Raw genomic sequence first — 20261 nt, 5'->3', positions numbered from 1 at the left:
ACTGTACTTAAATTGGTAATTAGCACCAGTTTGATCTCACTATCTTTTTTTAAAAGTCTGTCTTTATTTCTGGTGATGGAGAGGTAATGTAGCAGAAGCTGAGTGAAAGCAGGGCTGAAAAGCCAGATAGGAAAACAGTGAAGCGGTCCTCCTGAAGTAAACTGCCCTGAGTGCTGTGTGTGGTTCCACGAGGAGCATATCTAACCCAAAGTTGAAACACTGACCCAGTTTGTGTGTGGTTTACCTCACATGCCCTCAGTTATTCTGTCATGGCTAATCTAATACCGTCTCTCTCTCTGCCCCTCACCCCTTCCCAATCCTTTTTCCTCTCTCTGTGTGTGTGTGTCCCCCCCCCCCTCAGCTGTTGGCCACGTTTCTGATCCAGTTTGAGAGGTTACGCGGGGTCCAGTCCTCGGGGGTCCTCTTCATCTTTTGGTTGCTGTGTTTGCTGTGTGCCACCGTGCCTTTCCGCTCCAAGATCCTACAGGCCTCCAGCCAGGTGAGAACACGCCGTTGCCCTCAAATACCTTTTACTTGTCTGCCATCATCTTCTCTGCCTGCTGCCCTTTTTTCACCCCTCAGAATCTCCTTCCCTCAGCTTTGTCTGCAGCCTTCCCCCAGTCTTGTTGTCTTAGGAGTTGTTTTGGAGTTTACAGTGGGTGGATGCTCTGGCAGGGAATAGATCAGGGCACCACTAAGCAAAAAGGGAATAGTAGGCCTGTTGTTCCCAGTGTACTTATCTTACCTCCAGTGTGCGCCGCTCACCAGCGGAGCTGCAGCTCACAGCAAACAAACCCTGCAGGCAGTAACACAGAGTATGGAGTATGGAGCTGAGGTGGAGAAAACTTATGCACACATTCACACAGAGATCATCATGAAGAAAATATAGAAGGGAATGTTAAATATGCAGACCGATGGGACAAAGTGATCGGAACGCATGGAGACTGATGCAGAACAGTTGTTTGTAAGCGCTGCTGCCCCAGTAGTTCTGCGAATTCTGGTTTTAACAAGTGCAAGGCTCTAATCTGCAGGACTTACACGACTCCCAGATAAGCTTCCCGTCCATTAGAAGGGAAATTGATTAGTGACCCATTAAACTGTTGTACTACAAAGGCTGAAAACCGCTGTTTTTACACAATAAAGATTCATATCCAAGTTGATTGCAAATCACAAGAGGAAACAAAGTTGTGGACATGATGAGGAATGGTGCAGCTTTTTGAATAAAGCAAGATTTTAGACCTGAGTGTATTTAGTGTTATTAATCAATATTTGTTCATAATCATGGTGTTATGAATAAGGAACAAAACTGCTCCTAGTAAAACCCAGACTGTGCATTGTATTGCGGCATAATTTATCTTTGTCTTTACTGGTTTGGTCCATTCTTATTATTTACAATCAGGCACCATACACTTGATACTGCCTAGTGAGAATAGTGGACGATTTAGCTGCTGTACAGGCAGATGTTTCTGTTTGTGGCTGGTGTTGTTTAATACCTACAAAGATGACCAGCCTTAGTGTTGGATATGAAAGACTTTGATGTCTCATATATGTATATGCTTGATTTTAAATGGTTGACTCAAGTAATTCTTTTTTTCATGAGTTAATATTATTGTGGAGAACAGAGAATGGAATGACTGTCATGTGGAGAATGTTAATCTTGTGTAAACTCTATAAGTGATATACTTGTTTTCTGTTATATAAAGGTCAAAAGTTGTGTTAATGTGCACGTAATGATGGGATTATAGTCAATAATCAGAGTAAGGCTTACCCCAATTAGCATGTTTACATGGGTTCATATTCACATTTTTATGTGTGGAGGGTAATCAGATTTATGGTTAAATGTGTCCCCCCGTGACCGTCAACAAGGTTCTGTCTCATCTCTCTTTCTTGGTGCCAGCGTTGATCTCTCCTGATAGCTGCAACGTAGCGTGCTTTCTGAATGGTAAATACAAATTCACTGCACAAGACAACGTTCATGCATTTGAGATCTTCAGATTCACATCTTTTGTGTCGGTTCATGGAAGACCATCTCTCTCCCCAACTGGTCGCAGCAGATGGCCCCGCCCCTCCCTGAGCCTGGTTCTGCCGGAGGTTTCTTCCTGTTAAAAGGGAGTTTTTCCTTCCCACTGTCACCAAAGTGCTTGCTCATAGGGGGTCATATGATTTTTGGGTTTTTCTCTGTATGTATTATTGTAGGATCTACCTTACAATATAAAGCGCCTTGAGGTGACTGTTGTTGTGATTTGGTGCTGTACAAATTAAATTGAACAGAGGAAAAAAATGGGCGCCTGATTTTTGCAGACTATTGGCTTTTGTGATACTTTCTCCTCTGTGTGGATGTTTAGTGAATGGAAATGATATTCTATTATCTTTGCATTTCTCAAGAGCCTAAAGTAATGTAGGGTTGTTTAGCCTTTGAACCAAATCCTAACCTCAGCATGCTGCTGTGCTCACTGTGACAATGCTTTTTTTAGCTGCCAGTAGTATTGTACTATTGTACACACATACAGGGTTCTACCTCATTCATATGTCAAAAGGTGTTTACATACGAATATCCTGCGGTCAGCTTCCATCCATTCATGTGAATGTTCCTAACACCCACACACTTACAACTCATGCTTACCTTTCTCCTGGATGATCATAGCAATGCATGGGTGGGGCTGCCTGCTGCCTGACTGCCAGGCGTGAATTGTACATTCATCACCAAAGCAGACATAACATTTAGGACTTGAATAAGAATTCAAGGAAGATGTTTTTTTGTTTTTTTTTTAATTTCCATTTACTTTGTCATAAAAGAATAAAGCTGTAAAACTGCTATAAGCAGTAACTTATATTCCATCCATCATGTGTCACAAAGAACCTTTTGCACACTATGACAACACCCAGACACACCTGTGAATTCTGATATAGCTGCAGGTCTGAAAGGTGCAGTCGAGGAATAACATTGTTCATCTGTTAGAGGAGGTTATGGCAGAGGGCTGCCCCTCCCTGAAGCCTGGTTGCTCTGGAGGCTTCTTCCTGTTAAAAGGGAACTGAACTTTCCAGTGTCACCAAAGGCTTTCTCACAGAGGGTCGTGTGAATGTTAGGGTTTCTATATAATATTGTAGGGTCTTTAGCTTAGGATTTAAACACTCCTTGAGGTGACTGCTGTTGTGGACTGGTGCTATAGTGAAAAACGTTTTCATGCTTAACATGATTTGTGGTTTGAGACACAACTATCTGCTGTGGTGACCCATGAAAATAAGTTAGCACCTGAAAGAAGCTTAATGTACAAGCACAGTAGTCTCAAAGTCCTTCAGGGATATGTTGTGTTTTCCAAAAACCATCTCATCCCAAAAACTGATAAAAGCTGATGTCTTGTTTTCAAAAAGAATAGGATAGACACTTGTTCTAATTATTATCTGATATTGTGAGCTTTAGGTTTCAGCTTTTATTTTTCATGTATATTGGTTTAAGTACAAACCTCATTTTAAAGGAACAATGAAAGCATAATGCAAGAGAAGTTTCCTGTACGATTCAAATTCATGATTGACTTCCTGCATTTTGCTGTGTCTGCGTGTGTGTTCTTGTTTTACTTTACAGGGCGAAGTCACAGATAAGCTGCGGTTCACCACATTCTACTTCTACTTCAGCATGGTGGTCTGTGAGTTCATTCTCTGCTGCTTCAACGAGAAACCTCCTCTCTTCTCCAATGTTGTCACTGACCCTGTGAGTCATCGGTCACAGTCCGCTCATAAATAATTTTTGTGTTTTCCTGCTCACACCATAAAGTCAGTGTTCTGAGTAGCTGAAAGTCTGAGCATGCTCCGGGGCAGCTCTGTGCTTGTTAAAGCAGGTCACACAGTCACACACTGAATTCAGTTGTTACTGGCTTCTCAGTATGTCCTCTTTATCCTCATTTAACCTCCCTGGTCTCATATTATGCACATTTATCCTCTTTTCCCCTCCCCCAGAATCCTTGCCCTGAAGCTACAGCAGGTTTTCTCTCAAAGATCACTTTTTGGTGGTTCACAAGGTAAGCTAACATTGCTGTCTGCCACCAAATCAACCTCCATAGACTCACAGTTCGTGGTATACACTAAAAGTTTTGGGGCTTTAAAGGCTCTGAGGTGTTCATTTCTCCATCTTTAGACCCTGCTATTCATTTTTCAAGCAGTTTTTGTAGTTCTGTGAATATAGTAGGATGTGCTATTCTGTGAAATCTTCAGTTTGGGGCTTTTTCTTAAGATGGATTAGCCCTCTTAACCTCCAAGGACCTGCCGTCCACATATGTGGACATCACATTTTGCGTTATTTAGACCAAAATACTCAATTTTGCTCTTATACTGCTCATTATACTGCTACTGTTCTATCAAAATTTTAAATGAATATCCTCATTTGTGGCTCTCATTTTTCTTAAAAACAAAAACAAGGTAAAAAAAAATAAATCTGGAAATTCTTTGTTTTTACATTTATTGGGCCCCAATATGCCCAAATATCCAAGAGAAATTAAAGATGCATGTCGTGGAAGAGTTCGGGTCTTAGGAGGTTAAACGAGAAAAATGTTTTAGGATAATTTAAATCAATTGGCTAATTTATTTGGACTTATCTCACTTAGCTTAGCCTGAGAGTCATTTAGCTGCATACTGTTGTCGTTTAGATTAGCGCTAGTTTCTCCTTTTCTTTCTCCTTTTTTATTGCAGTGATCATAAACGCAGTGAAACTGAACAAAAAAAGCAGTGTCGACTTACCTCGACCACAGTTGGTGGTAAAATGTAAAACGTTTGCAGTCATAAAAAACAAACTGCTTGAATGAAGAAGCTCAGCAAACGCTGTTATTTTTGCTGTTAGCTTGTTCCATGCTATGTTTGCTAATCCACAATTAATCATATATGTCATTATGTTATTGGCTGTTTATACAGTATTCACTCTGTTCAAACATGCAGAATGATGAATGAAGTGTGATTTTTGCCCAGTGTTTACGTCTCTCACAGTGACTGCAATTGCCATGGTAATAAATAAATGTAAGGTCATCATAAACCATGCTAACATTATTTCATTCATTCATAATAGTGCTTCAACCCTTCAGTCCTTTTTTTAATGCACACATACTGTGGCTATATTATTATTTTATTACTCAATCTCAACTTTATCTAAATGTAAGAGTTATTTACTCCTTCATTGTACAGTTTATTGGTTACAGTTTATTAGATGTTTAATACCTTTTGAAGAAAAAAAAGAAATGTTGCTGGCACCGTTACTCAATGCTACAAATATTATTTACTGACAATTTTTCACAAATCACTGTTTAGTCAAACCTGTCATTAAAGAGTTTGTCTACTTACTATATCACATGATGTCAAAACATGAGGGTAGTTTGCACTGGGATTATAATTACGTAGTTCATAATGTAGCTTTTGCTTATTTAATACTGCACTATTATTATCATTATTATCATTATTATTATCTCTATATCTGTATTTCTGTGGGGAAAAAATTGTACTATATGCAGATGCTGTTTTTTTTTTTTGTTTGTTTGTTTTGTTTTGTTTTGTTTTGTTTTCGGGCACAGGCTCCTATTTTCTTTGCTCCCCCCCAGTGCTGCAAAACACAAGGCCAATTTCCGGTGAAATTCAATCCAGTTGTATGTAATGATCATTAGCTAATTCAGTAAACTCAAATAAGTGTTTTTGAGGACCACATTTATTAGTAAGATGGCTGTGGGATAAAGAATTTTAGTGTTACATGTTGGCAATGAATCAAAGCAAACTAAACAGCAAAAAAGAGGCAAAAATGCACTTTAACCATTTAGATAATGTCTCATTTGTTTCAGTCACACTTGTAGCAATGAATTGCTTTAATGTAACAGATTGAATTAAGTTGCTGCTTCTCTTTCCCAGTATGGCTGTAAAAGGCTACAAAATGCCCCTGGAGGCCAAAGACCTGTGGTCTCTGAACAAGCGCGATAGCTCCAAAGTCATGGTGCCCAGGCTCCTTAATGAGTGGGAGAAGGAGGAGGCCAAGGCAAAGTTAAGGTATGTTAAATTTAAAAGCTTTGAGCTACGCTTCATTTCTTTGTGTTTTGCTTACAATAAGACATGCTTTGATGTAATTTCTTTTAAGGTGGTCTTGCATGATAGTTCTCCAGGTTTAGTCTGAAGCCTGGACAACTATCTTCAGTCACTCTTAAGGAAGACAAGCTGTGAGAAAAGGCTGCAGACTTGTAACTAGGCTGAAAATCAGTGTCCACGGGTCTGATAGAGTGATGAATCCATATTTTACATTTTTGCACTGTCATGGTTTGGGGCTGCTGGTGTTGGGGGTCATGAAAAAAAAAAAGTTGGTCATACCAAATATTGACTTTCAAGCTCATTAGAGTTGTACAAGCCCCTTTTCACTGGGATTCAACCGGCCTGATAAGCTGAGGAAGTGTTGTTCCAAATGGGGAATAGTTAAAAGGCCTTGATCTGATGATTGGAGAGGGCTGATGCTAGAATAAGGTCTTAGCAATTTCAAAATTCTACTGTAAGCCAAGCAAGGACACAGGCGATGTGTTCTCTTTGGCTGCTAACTCGCCAGTGAGAGCACATTCTGAGCCAGCTGAAGATGGGGTAAGGGATACTGAATAGTGTCCGCCTTAAGTTCTCTTTATGGCTCAATGACATTTACACAACTTTAAAGTGTAACATAGTCCAATGATGCCAGCGTATACAGAGGTACGCAGCGGCTAATATTCCACCTTTTTGTGTTTTTAAAGCCTTTTCACTTCGTCTTCCTGCAACACGCTGACTTTTCTGTTGTGTGCCTTTCTCTTGTTGTGCATGTATTCCTCTAGACCGTTTATATTTCTCCTGTTTGTCATTTATTCCTGCTGTCTGAGCAGTGAGCAGTCAGTGAAAACCTAAGAGTTCACATTTATAACCTTATTTGAATTTCTATAAATGCTTTCTTTGATCCACATAATGTGAATTAAAAAAAAGCCATAACTGATTGTAGCCCCGGGCTCAGGCTTTCAAAGGAAAGACAGATTTATTAGTTCTTTGTTAGACTAGAAAAGGGAAGGGATGTTGCAGGGAGCTCTTTGTGTATGGTTGTGCGTGCGCAGGCGTAGGTTCATTCCTTTTTGCACAAGTGAAACTGCTAGCACGTTGCTTTTGTAACCCTAGCAGGAGGGTATCAGTATCTGAAGCTGCCACACACCATTTTTACTTTAAAGAGTTGTGGGAAACTCCATGCACACAGACTGCAGCAACAACTCACACAGAGAGCTTCTGCAGGCATCAGAGAGGATATACGAAATGCACTGCAGCATTATAAAAGAAAGCAGCTCGTTTGTAGTAACACTGCTCTGATGTTTCCTGTACGTTTGTGGATATCTCGGGCTTTTACTGTCAGAGCTTGTGAGGAGTAAGTCCACCTCCCACTGCTCTGCAAAGTGAATGACTTTTCTCATATTAAGGATGCTGCATTCTATTCTTTTGAGTTTGTTCAGCTTCATGCAGGAGAAATTACTTTCCTTGCCTGCCGGCTGGGAACAGCATTCCAGCTGCACGTTGTACCGCTTTAGCAAACATGCTTGACAACTTTGCTGAACTCCGACCTCTGTCAGGCTGCTTCCTCTTTCTGTGCTGCAGTTTTCCTGTCAGATTTCTCTGTGCATTCTTCTTGTAAAATGAGAGGGAACAGCTTGGTTAGGGCCTTCTCAGTAGTGACCTGGAAACCTGTTTAATGTTAACAGTTGTTTGCTGAACTGTAGTCTCCCTTTACTTCACTGCTGTAATCAGACTCCTGTGCTTTAAGCTTGTATTACACTTTGTGTAGTATGCTGAACAAAAGCTGTCTGAGGTTCTTTTGAGCAAATAATGCCATTATTTACCATTTAAGCAAATGCAGCCACCAACAGCAACAACAACTCTTGATGCTGTAGTTTCTGCTTGTTGTTGTTTTCTCCCTTTCCGATGTTTGCACTGCTCGCCACTGGAAGGATCCAGGTTTGCAGAGGGAATCTGAAGTATGATTTGTTTATGTGGCATCATTTAGAGCTAAAACAGTTTAGCTACTGAACACTGGCAGTTGCGCTCATAGTGTGATTCATCAGCTATGGTAAATTATAGTCAGTACGTGACAGTGATTTACTGCTTTTCTGGGATTTTTTTAATTACATTTCCAGGGATTTAATATCAACAGTTCACTGTACTTTACATTTAAGTTGAATCAGTTAATGGGTTACAGTCTCTTTGCAATTTAGGACTGAGTAGTCAGTCGTTTCCTCCAAAACCAAAAGAATTCATAAACTGGCAAAGATTTTTCTCATTTATAAACACCATCAAATCTGCAGCTAAACTAGCTTCCAATTGAAGCAGTTTTTCTAGCAACCTGGGATGACGTCAAAAGGTCAGTAATATTACCTCCTGTATCTTTTATTGAACACTTTCCTTGAATGCATTGGATATTTTCGTCAAGGGAAAGTGTTCCTACAATATCAAACAGATATAATAGCAGTCACATTGACCAAGAGAACAGTTGTCTTTAAATGATCTGATGTTTACGTTAGCATAGGTGGTAACCACACCATAACCCTGTATTTAGGAGGCAAAAGGCAAAATTGTATGAGATTTCATGTGAACCGTAGCATCTTCTAGTTTCTGAATTGTACCTGTGCCTAGCATGTGGCTTTAACAAAAGCCAGCCCTAACCCTGAAAGCTTCCTGGCTGCTAAAAGGTTAGCAAATGTTAAATATTTGGCAGAGGGAGTCATACACAAAACATGCTGCCTTATCTGTATGCTGTACCACTTTCTGCTGCTGTAGTTAAACAGTCAGGGAATGTGTCATTAAAGAAACTTAGAAAGTTAGACTTTTCCTTCCAAACTTTTTGATACGAATTGTTGTGCCAGAATCTATTCACAAATGATCTTATTCTGAAAAAAGCACCTCTGTATCTTGAGTAACACGTTATCTTGGCCTCACATGATTCAGTCACTATGCTTGGGTCCTGTATGTGGTGAAGGTCCAGTACAAAAACCTAGTTCTGCCTAGTTCAGGGGTTTCATCCTGTTAATGGGGAGTCTTCCTCCCGAGTGCTTGCTTCTAGGAGCCATCTGATTGTTGGGGTTTTTTGGATTATTGCAGGGTCTTCACCTTACAGTATAAATCTTGAGGTGACTGTTGTCATGATTTGGTGCTATATAAATAAAATGTAATTATATTGAATCTCTTGCTCTTTTTCTTTCATTCCCATCCTAAATACCCAAATCCTCCCCCCTACAGTGAAGAGAATGTGGCTAGCCAGGCTACGTACACCAAGCCCCCGCCGTCAACCACCAACCACATCTCAGGAGGAGGAGGAGGAGAAGGCGAAAGCAGCCCAGAGGAAGTAGAGGTGCTGCTGTCCAGTAAGAAAGTTGCGCACCAGCCATCCTTCCTTCGCGCCCTCATCAAGGCCTTTGGACCCTACTTTCTGATTGGCTCAGGCTACAAGCTCCTGCAGGATATCATCACCTTTGTCAACCCTCAGCTCCTGAAGTAAAGACAAAGATTCTACTCTACTATTGCGTGCTCTCTTTACTACAGCACACAAACAACTATTGTTCCAGTGTTGTGGAATACCATTTCCAGGGCAGATTTTTGCATGCCGTGTTTGTGTTTTTGCATTTCGGTCTTCTTTATGCAGAGTATGTTAGCTGTCTATATTTAAAGGCGTACACTGTCCTTGTTCAGGATGCAAACTCCTCATGTAAATATGTTTCCTCTTTATGCCTTTAGTAGCCCAGGGTGCAAATTCAATGATAGGAGCCTTTCTGAGAAATCCTTATCACTGTGTAGATAAGGTATCAGAGATGGCTTCCCAGATAGTTTTCCTGTGTGTGTCGTTTGTGGGACTGATGTGTTTGAACATTCCCTCCTAACACTGATATATTATTCTTACCTGCGGCACAGTGGGGGAAATTTTAATTTCAAATTTTCTGCCCTTTTATTTGACAGTTATCTTTTGATAAGACAGCTTTTTCATTTATTTTTGTAGTATACCCATGTAATTCTAGCCTAACTTAATGTTAAAGTTCCAGCCTCAGGTCTATGGGAAAATTCCGGATTTAATACGATGCTTTATATGTAAAATGGAAAAACTAATTTTGAGCCATTTTTGGAAGTTAATACAGTTTGACAAGGAGAGGGGAGAAAATAGTGAAGGGAAAACTTTGCAGTCCTTCCAAACATTCATTAGAACTCTGTCCAGTGATTCCTATTTATATTTTATATGTACAGCATGTTTCTTTTCACAGAGATGCTGTTGTTGCTTGTTCCAAATGTTGTCATGTTACAGTCTTTTTCAACATTTAATGAATTCATTTCTCTACTTAAAATTCTACACACATTTCCCATAATGACAAAGTGGGCAAAAAAGTTTGCTTGGAATTCTTTCCCTCGACCCTGACTAGTCACCCAGGTCAGCAGGAACTGTGAGGCTGCCACAACCATGTTTCACTGAATGGATGGCATCGGCCAGGTGATGAGCGTTGCCTGGTTTCCTCCAGACATTAACTAAAGAGACCAAAGAATTTTGCTTCTCATGGTCTGTGCTCTGATATGCACTGTCAGCTACAGGATTTCATATAGATAGTATGTCGTATCAACTGGATTTACCACAGGTGGACTCGAATCAAGTTGTAGATACATGACAGGAGATCAGTGGAAATGGCAAACCTGTGAATACTTGTGTTCAGGTTACATACACATGGTTTTGTTCTTTTTTTTTTAATACATTTGTAAGAATTTCAATGAACCTTCATCATGGGGTATTGTGTGTAGAATTTTGTGGTAGAGAAATGAATTTAGTTCATTTTGGAATAAAGCTGTAACGGGACAAACTATGGAGCAAGTAAAGAGCACTCTTCAGATGCACTGTATTTATAATCAAACTTTTAAAAATGGTTTCTAAGAGTATAACCACAGTAATAACCCTTAAAAAAAACCCTTAACCAGAAGAAGCAGTTTGCAAAACATTAAAGAGGACTATTTTGTCCCTCATGTTCAGCTTTGACATGCCATTGAGCCCTTTACTGACTTATATACTATGCTATAAAAAATCTACTGTTACAACAGGATGTACCTGCCATTCTAGCGCTGGCCTTTAAGCTGCCTTTACATACTGTAATCACCCGTGGAAAGAGCAGATAATCTGCAGATTAAGCGTCTCTATCTCAGGTTAAACAGGTTCCCTATAGCACCAAATAGCAGTCCTTCATGAATGCGAAATTAGGGAAGTTTGGGAGTGTCAGGAATAAGTGAGTTTCTGATATATTGTATGTAAAGCTATAAAGGTGACATGCTAAGCTAAATAACGTGTGTCCTGAGTCACTAACTCAAAAAGATACAAATTCAACAGCATGAGAGTATTTTAGTTACGCAGCATGCCAAACCCACTCTGACCAATCAAGCTCACTGATTAAACTGAGGTTGGCACAAATAAGGCTGTAGCTTTAAAGAATTTTGCAAGAGTAATGAAGTAAAATGCATGAAAAGTTAAAACAGACTAGAGTTTCGGTTTAGCCGAGATTTCGGGGAACGTGACTCGCCTTGAGGGCAAAAGCATGAGCACAGTTTGAACAAAGGAGCTTCAGGTGATTGTCGGAGGACATTCCAAGTCTCGTGAGCCTTGTGACTTCTGTGTCCTCATAACGGTGTCAACAGGACATCAGAGGACGGCTGATTAAAGAACATGTTTGATTTGGACTGATTTGAACAGTCGAGCACAGAAGAAATTAGAGGCCTGGGAAACAGTGGTGTGTTGACACACTCACACCGTGAGTCAACTAAGTCGCTAAGATCTCTGCCAATAGTAACACTCCTTTGTGAATGCCAGACTTTTTTTTTTTTTTTTTTGAGGTGTTGAAGGTCAGCAGTTCTTCCCAGTGTTTTAAGGCCATAGTTAAAGAATAGATGTCTGTGCAGTCCAACCTGTAGGATAGCTGGATAGTGGTGCGCTAAATGACACTAACATTTTGCAATGTGTGTCTGCATGTATGGAGGATGGATGGCTTACACAGGAGTTTACACTTTTGGTTATTTCAGCTTCATGTGCTGTAATCAAAGACAGTTATTCCTCTTCTTTACCTTTCCAGGATGCTGATCTCGTTCATTAAAGCGAAAGATGTTCCTAATTGGTGGGGGTACACGCTGGCCTGCCTTATGTTCTTCACGGCCCTCCTGCAAACCCTCATACTCCATCATCATTTTCAGTACTGTTTTGTCACTGGCATGAATGTGCGCAGTGCTGTCATCGGAGCTATCTACAGGAAGGTATGCAGGAAACAGTCACAGTAGAGTTTCTTTTATTCTGCAAACAAATTACATTCATATTTAGATCTAGAAGGGAGATATTGATTGCTTCATCGAAAATATTTTTGTGGTGTTAAGGGTTTTGTTCTCTGATCTTCTGTTTTGTTTGTTTGTTACAGGCACTAGTGATAACTAATGCAGCCAAGCGTTCATCTACTGTGGGAGAGATAGTCAACCTGATGTCTGTGGATGCGCAGAGGTTCATGGATCTGACCACCTTCCTTAACATGCTGTGGTCTGCCCCTCTTCAGATTATGCTGGCACTATATTTCCTCTGGCAGGTACATGCACAGATTGTATTTGTGTTACACTGAGTCTTCTCCTTACGCCAAGCGGACTTTATTTAATGCACTCATGAGAATAACAGCTAAAATTTACTGTAATTCGGAAGCTGTCTGACCATTGTCGGTCACTGAGATCATCTTCGTCATCTTCCAAGCTATGGCTCCCATTCAGCAGCCTGTCGGAAAAATTAGTTAGTTTGTTTGGTTAGACAGCCTCCTCAACCACCACAAAGGTGAAGACAGGTAGGAAGTGAAGGGCTCAGGAGGAGTTGACCAGGCAGAGTTGTTGTGTTGGGAACAGCACGCCAGGACCATGATGCAACAAAACCTGGGAAGAAGAAAGATCCCAGTTGGTTTAGGAAGGGATCTGAACAGGGGTGGAGGAAACCTGCACCAGCTAGAGACAGACTGTGACAGCAAGGGGTGTGGGCTCAGTGGGAGAAGGGAATGGACTGGAAGTTCTCGTGGTCAGAGCTGTGGGAAGCTGAGCCGCACTGGATCAAGTTATTTATCCAGTCGGTCTACAGTTTCCTCACCAGACTGTGGGTTGTAGTGGTTATCCAGGACCTGCCACGTTTCTATTTACACACAGGAGAGTTTTTCTTTATTTTGGATTAGAAATTCAATCATTTGCTGACTCTGGTTTATTTTACAGATCCTCGGCCCGTCTGTGTTTGCTGGGGTGGCTGTTATGATCCTGCTGATCCCTTTCAATGCATTTATCGCTATGAAGACTCGAGCCTATCAGGTATTTCACAGTGTAAAACAAACAGAATGAGACATTTACACAATTCATTTGCTTAAAAATAAGTTCTCTTTGTGTTTTAAGTATCAAAATTCACAAGTAAAAGCAGCTGGTCTCGCCATCATCCTCAGGTGGAGCAGATGCAGCATAAGGACGCTCGTATCAAGCTGATGAACGAGATCCTGAACGGCATCAAAGTCCTCAAGCTGTACGCGTGGGAGAACTCCTTCAAACAAAAGGTCCTGGCCATTCGGCAAAAGGAGCTTATCGTGCTACGCAAGACGGCCTACCTCGGAGCACTGTCCACCATGGCCTGGACCAGTGCGCCTTTCCTGGTAGGCCTCCCCCAAATGTCTGCAAGAAACTCATGAAGTAAAGTAAAGTTGACTACACAGTAAATCTAAACAGCATGAAAACGTGGTTAAATTTGACAGACATTAAGACACCACTATAAGTTTCAGCATTGCTTTTTGTCTATTATGGTTTGTTAGTAAAGCCTTGACAAAGAGCAGCCGTCTTTGTGCAGGGGACTAACAAAACCACAGGAAACTGAACTGAAGCACGTATATATACACATGGCCTTACTCCGAGGTCAAGTTTCTGAGCGAAGAAAAATGGAGAAATGTCTTCCACATGGTGTGTGAGCAGCGGGGTGTTTTTTTCACATGTGCTCACGCCTGCAGTTGTTACCTGCTTCAGGTCATATCACATGTGAGATTTTGTGGACACATGTTTTATTAGTTGGGTAAATGAGCACTTAAGCAACCAAAACAAGTGTATATCTGTGACGATGATAACCCCTTAATGGTGCTGTTGATATTTAGATCCTTGCTGAGTCACTGGCTGTCTGGTATCACTGCCTCCTCTCTACATTAAACCGATGAACCTTGATGTCTGAGTGGTCTGTTTTCCCGTGTGTTTCCAGGTTGCCTTGACAACATTTGCCGTGTATGTAACTGTGGATAAAAAAAACATCCTGGATGCAGAGACGGCCTTCGTGTCGATCTCGCTTTTTAACATCCTTAGGTTTCCCCTCAACATGCTTCCCCAAGTCATCAGCAGCCTGGTACAGGTGGGAACCTTTTTCTTTGTCCTTTTTCACCTCCTGCGCTGTGTTTGTGTTTGTGTTTGTGTGTGGGTTTTTTTGTTTGTTTTTTTGTTTTGTTTTTTAGCAGAATTCATTGCATGCATCTGTGTTTATTCTACATCTCAGGCGAGCGTCTCATTGAAGCGAGTCCAAAATTTCCTGAGTCATGATGAGCTGGATCCAGATTCCGTAAACAGGAACAACACAAGCACAGGTAAAATTAAACACTTGGATTAACTTGTCAAAACTTTGCTTTGTCTAGTCATTTGGATTACATTATTCCTTCATGTAAACACCATGGGCTACTGAAATGCAGTGCTTGAGTACAAGTTCACTGCTTTCTCTTTCACCTAGTGACTCCTCCCTGCCCAGCACTTGGATGACTTGGATTTTTTTTTTCACTTTTGTCATTTTGTTGCTCAACAGAGTTTGCAGTCACGGTTGTCAATGGGAAATTCACGTGGGGGAAAGACGACGCTCCTGTTCTACACAAGTATGCTACGAAAGCCACACCTCGTATTTTTATATTCATTGTATTTGTTTTAGTAAAATATTTCATTGTGTGCTTGCAGTATTAACGTGATGGTGCCCCAGGGCTCCCTGCTGGCTGTGGTGGGCCATGTTGGCTGTGGGAAGTCTTCCCTGATCTCAGCATTACTGGGTGACATGGAAAAAGTGGAGGGAGAGGTTTCTGTTCGGGTAGGAATTCCCCTAATGTTTTTGAATAACATACCGGGAAGCAGCAGGTGGTTTTGACCCAGTTATTGCAGTTTTCCTTCCTGTAAAGTGTCGCCATTTGATATTTTCATGTGAACACTGGATCAGTTGACCACATGTAAAATGAAACAGCTCGTGTTTAATGATGGAACCATCAAATAGTTGTCATCCAATATTTGTGCTGCGTTTGACTCAACTTTGAGATTTTACTTACTAAAAAAACTCTGATAAACTCAGTAAACTCTTTTTTAGATATTTGTCCTCTGAAAAGATGCGTTGATTTACTGATGCCAAGTGACAAATAAACAAAACAAAACAGACAAAAAAAGCATTTTCAATTTCCCGAATATCCCTGGCATAGTGACCATTAATATCTGAACATCTGCAGATGTTTTTTTTATTTTATTGAATGTTAAGATTTGCAGAAACCTGCAGTTTATGTCTGAATTGTTGCATGTAAAAATCAACACAGATAGTTAAGAATGATAAGAACAACTGTAGCCATTGTGCCTAAAATTAATGGCGCTCTTTGACCTTTGTGGTTCAGTAACAGTAATGGTGGGAAAATGGACAGTCACCATGACGACACCATCTAGCTGCTTTAAAACCAGACGTCACGCACGAGGAGTGGCTCTGACAAACTTTAGCACACTGCAGAATCTTTTGATTGATGAGGTTTTAGATAAAGGACACTCAGAATATACTTGGGCCCATAAAGTCTTCAGGAACCTGTTTACCAAGATTACAGAGCAAATGAGCTGAGGGCCGCTCCCTAAAGGTTTCTCCATAAAAAGAAGATTTTTGCAACCAAATGAGTTGCCCCATGCTTTTCTTTGAAAATGATGCAGGTTTATGGGACTTGGCTTCAGTTTTCTGAATTTTTAAATATTTTTGTTTATTAAAAATAGTCTGCATAATACATTTTAGACCATTATAAACATAAAAGTATATTTAATGTATGGGTACATTCATTTCTTTAAAATATTGCAGACAGCATTCATAAGAGTTTGACATTTTTGGAAAAAAATGATTTGCTTTTTTACAGAGAGGAGAGCTAGCAGGCTGTTAGCTTAGCTTAGCTTAGTGTCAATTCTGGAAGTAGTGAGTAAGTAATAAAATATAAAGTCCAATTAGACAAACAGGAAATTATAACATAGTACTGTAAAGCTTAGTCTTAGGTAGAACATATGCGTATATTATTTTGCTTAACGTTACATTTCAAAAGGGCACATCAGTCCTATTGCAGTGGGAATCATTTCTAGAAAATGTGGCATGGTTTATTCTGACAATAAAAACATGTAAAGGTTTCCTATTTGAGGAAGTGAGAACAACCTGGTTGTTTGTCTCTATCCCCAGGGATCAGTCGCTTATGTACCTCAGCAGGCCTGGATACAGAACGCCACCCTGCGGGACAACATCCTGTTCGGGAATCCGTACAATGAGCAGAAATACAATTCTGTCCTGGAAGCGTGCGCCTTAACCCCAGACTTGCAGGTGCTGCCTGGAGGAGACATGACTGAGATTGGAGAGAAGGTACAGAAGAACAGGGAGCGAGTTTAGTCTCCTAGATTTTATTTTTTAATCTCTTTCTGCATCTGTTTTAATTCAATTTTCTCTCAGCACTTGTTGATGACTTTCATCAAAGATCTCTCCTGAGTTTATTGGATACTCGTTGCTAATTTAATCAGGCTTCCGATTCGAGGAACTCTGATATAAACTCAGCCTCAGCCTTTTTATTTGGTTTTTGTCCTGCAGGGCATCAATCTTTCTGGTGGTCAGAGACAGAGGGTGAGCCTGGCTCGAGCTCTGTACAATGATGCTGATGTCTATCTGTTGGATGATCCGCTGTCCGCTGTGGACGCCCACGTGTCCAAACACATCTTTGACAATCTGATTGGCCCAGAAGGGGCTCTGAAGGGCAAGGTGAGGAGACTCTAAACCCAACTTCTGTCCTGGTTAGTTTATGATGTAAAAGTTCTCTGTAAACAACACAACAGTAAATATGACATGAATCTTTGTTCTGTTATGTTGTAAATGAACTGATACTTTTATACAGCTTTTCTACTCAGTTTTAATGCTGACATTTATTACTACTAAATGTCATTCACCCAGTCACACACACAGACTTTTGTCTGTGCCTAAGCATTTTATCTAATATTTGCATAAACTCACCAGTGTTCAGTATCTTTACCACCGATACTTCGAACACACGGCCTGGAAGAGGTGGGGATCGATCCACCGGCCTACTATTGGCAGAGGTCAGGTGGTTGTCTGGCTCTGTGCCGGAATGCAGCCATTAGAGTCTGAACAACAGTTTCATGTACTTGTATTTATGTAGTACTTTCCTGCTCTTCCTGACTACTCAAAGTGCTTTAGACTACCATTATAAACATAATACCTGCAAACTTCTGCAGTTCAGTGTGAAATGTTCAGCCTCGCAGAGTTGTAATTTTTTCAGAAGAGGAAGTTGTGCCTTATCTTTCTACTGGACAGGAAGTTTTATGAGGTCCTAATATGTATAGCTGCATCTTTTTCTCCCTCATTAGTAAGATGCTACTCACTCATCTATGCCGATTCATTAGTTTTGTTTTGTTTTTTTCTCTTTCCTTCTCTGTTTTGTTACTTTAAAGATAATTTATGAACCAAAAGTGCATTCAGCTAAATTGTAACGGCTTTAGGTTTCAAAAGTGGGTAACAAGAAACTAAAAAGTACAATGCAGTTCAATATTACCTACAAAAGGCAGACCTCTGCGTTTTGTAGGTAAAATTATATTCAGGTGTTTCCTGTCAGGTGTGAGCATGCATCCTGTAGTTATTGAAGAAACAGGAATTTATGAAAAGCAGAGTTGAAAGGAAATTATGAGTGCATGAACACGTATCTCTGAGCTTCCCAGAAGATGAGTTGTTGTGATAATCTTCTGAGATTCAATCATCACACATGGCTTTGTCATGTCGGTGCTTTCTAGGATTCAATTGCTAGAAGTTGAGAAAAGTTTATTTTTGGCCTCACCTGCTTCCCATCACCCAAATTCAGCAAATTCAGGATGTTTTGTTTTTTCCCAAGAACCAAATCTCAAGAAAACCTGAGTCATGCAGCAAAACATACGTAACATAACATAACATAACATAACATAACATAACATAAAACATAACAAAACATACATAACTTGCAAGTCATTCTTCATCAGAATGGTGAAATACAAAAGAAATATAATGTTTTGGAACAGCCAAGTCAAAGTCCTGACCTTGTAATAATAGAAATACCATGAAAGCGAATATCTAGAATCCAGTTTGCTGGAATTGAAGCTCGTCTTAAACTCCTCTAACCTGATGTGCAGGACTGATCAGCAGTTCCTGCAAATGTGGTTTTCGAGGTATTGTTGCACAAGGCTGTATGCAGAAAATAAGCGCTTGGGATCACATGCTTTTTTCCCTCCCAGATGGACAATATTAATTTTAATTTAATTTTAGTTTTATTTAGAAAGAGGGACAATACATATTAATGAACATTTTAACAAATGTAAATATGCCAGATTATAGCCTTGGGCTAAATCATATATTGGATGATCTTCCTCAATAATTAAATGACTAAGTCTAATATTTTCATTTTCGTCAGTTTAATTGGGTTTTCTTGTTCTACTTTTAGAACTTCATATCATGTTTTAGTTCATATTTAAACAGAAATATAAAAAATGCTCTCAACCCCATCCTGCAAATGGTTATTGTCATACTGGTTTATTGCATGACAGAAGTAAAAGTTTCTTGTGTTTGACTCCAGACACGCATCCTGGTGACACATGGCATCAGCTTCCTGCCTCAGGTGGATAATATAATGGTGATGGTGGATGGCCGGGTGTCAGAGATGGGCTCTTATCAGGATCTTCTCAAACAGAACGGAGCATTCGCCGAGTTCCTCAGAAATTATGCCCTGGAGGATATTATAGAGGAGGATGAGGCCGGCGGTACAGCATTTCCTCCTCTTACATATCGCCTCATGTTGGTGCAGAACGGATTGATGGTTCAATAGTATCTCATGCTGGTTTTCTGCTCTCACAGATGAGATCATTGAAGATGACGAATTGTTCCCCGATGACGCCCTTAGCAACCACACAGACATGGTGGACAGTGAACCAATGATCAATGAAGCAAAAAGAAGTTTTATAAGGTAAATTGAAAAAAAAAAACTGACTGGATATTTAAACTTGGATGAGATAAAACGGTTGTTGCATAAATTCCAAACTTTGTCTTTTTTTATCAGGAATTTCTCAAGAATTATATGAGCTTTTCAAAACATTAAGCAAATGGAAAAATATGGAGTCATTTGCACAAAATAACAGTTGAATAAATGCATCATCGCCACTAGATACCCCTGTTCAGTAGCATGAGCTCATTGCCCTGTGCCCCTTTTTACAGGCAGATGAGCATTATGTCAGCAGACGGAGAGAACCCCAGGTCCCGATCAGTAAGGAGACATGGCTGCAGCCAGCGGAAACATTCAGAGTCGCAAGACAAGAAGAAACCACGCGAGATGGAGAAACTCATCCAGGCAGAAACGGCAGAAACCGGCCAGGTTGGTGCATCATATTTCAATTTTTTTTTTAACCTGCAAATATATAATTGCTCACTTTAAAGCACATGCCAATGAGCTTTTATATGTTCCGACCCATGACTGCTCAGCGTTCACTGAAAGACAACTACCTTGTAGTCACTGGTTGGACCACAACGACCCCTAAATTATCTTTTGTTTTGATCCCAGGTGAAAGGAAAGGTGTACCTGGAGTATGTCAAGGCAGTCGGACCACTGCTGTCAGTGGTCATCTGCTTCCTGTACGGCTGTCAGAGCGCTGCCGCCATCGGAACAAACATCTGGCTCAGCGAGTGGACCAACGACGCCGTGACGAATAGCACCACGGAAAATGTTCAGATGAGGGTGGGGGTGTACGCGGCACTGGGGTTTGCACAAGGTAAGAAACGCTGATGCTGAATGTTGTTCAAACCTTGTTCATTTAAATGCATGTATCGTATGCGGAAATGCAAACAGCTGCCATGTTGGATTGTTGAACCTGAATGCCTACTTTATACTTCCACTTCCACCCTCACAGCTTTTTCT

The 20261-nt window shown here is 40.5% G+C and overlaps 1 protein-coding gene across 5 annotated transcripts in view; it reads left to right on the top strand.

Moving 5' to 3' along the window:
- Positions 1-20261, top strand: part of abcc3 (ATP-binding cassette, sub-family C (CFTR/MRP), member 3) — a 54708-nt gene that overhangs the window by 22393 nt on the left and 12054 nt on the right. For all 5 annotated transcript variants that reach the window (XR_002063030.1, XM_005447951.4, XM_005447952.4 and 2 more), the window contains exons 4-22: positions 362-499; positions 3584-3709; positions 3955-4016; positions 5881-6015; positions 9250-9504; positions 12102-12279; positions 12438-12599; positions 13258-13350; positions 13479-13682; positions 14273-14419; positions 14561-14648; positions 14861-14927; positions 15007-15133; positions 16508-16684; positions 16907-17074; positions 18930-19113; positions 19208-19316; positions 19565-19721; positions 19908-20115. Coding sequence is in view for 4 of the 5 variants with exons in the window: in XM_005447951.4 (XP_005448008.1) it covers positions 362-499; positions 3584-3709; positions 3955-4016; positions 5881-6015; positions 9250-9504; positions 12102-12279; positions 12438-12599; positions 13258-13350; positions 13479-13682; positions 14273-14419; positions 14561-14648; positions 14861-14927; positions 15007-15133; positions 16508-16684; positions 16907-17074; positions 18930-19113; positions 19208-19316; positions 19565-19721; positions 19908-20115 (2785 nt within the window). In the remaining variant the exon portion in view is untranslated. The remainder of the gene's footprint in view (positions 1-361; positions 500-3583; positions 3710-3954; positions 4017-5880; positions 6016-9249; positions 9505-12101; positions 12280-12437; positions 12600-13257; positions 13351-13478; positions 13683-14272; positions 14420-14560; positions 14649-14860; positions 14928-15006; positions 15134-16507; positions 16685-16906; positions 17075-18929; positions 19114-19207; positions 19317-19564; positions 19722-19907; positions 20116-20261) is intronic.

The sequence above is a fragment of the Oreochromis niloticus genome, linkage group LG8, assembly GCF_001858045.2.
Source record: "Oreochromis niloticus isolate F11D_XX linkage group LG8, O_niloticus_UMD_NMBU, whole genome shotgun sequence".
Taxonomy (NCBI): Eukaryota; Metazoa; Chordata; class Actinopteri; order Cichliformes; family Cichlidae; genus Oreochromis; species Oreochromis niloticus.
The sequence above is the reverse complement of the archived record's forward strand: the minus strand, read 5'-3'. Positions and strand labels throughout refer to the sequence as shown.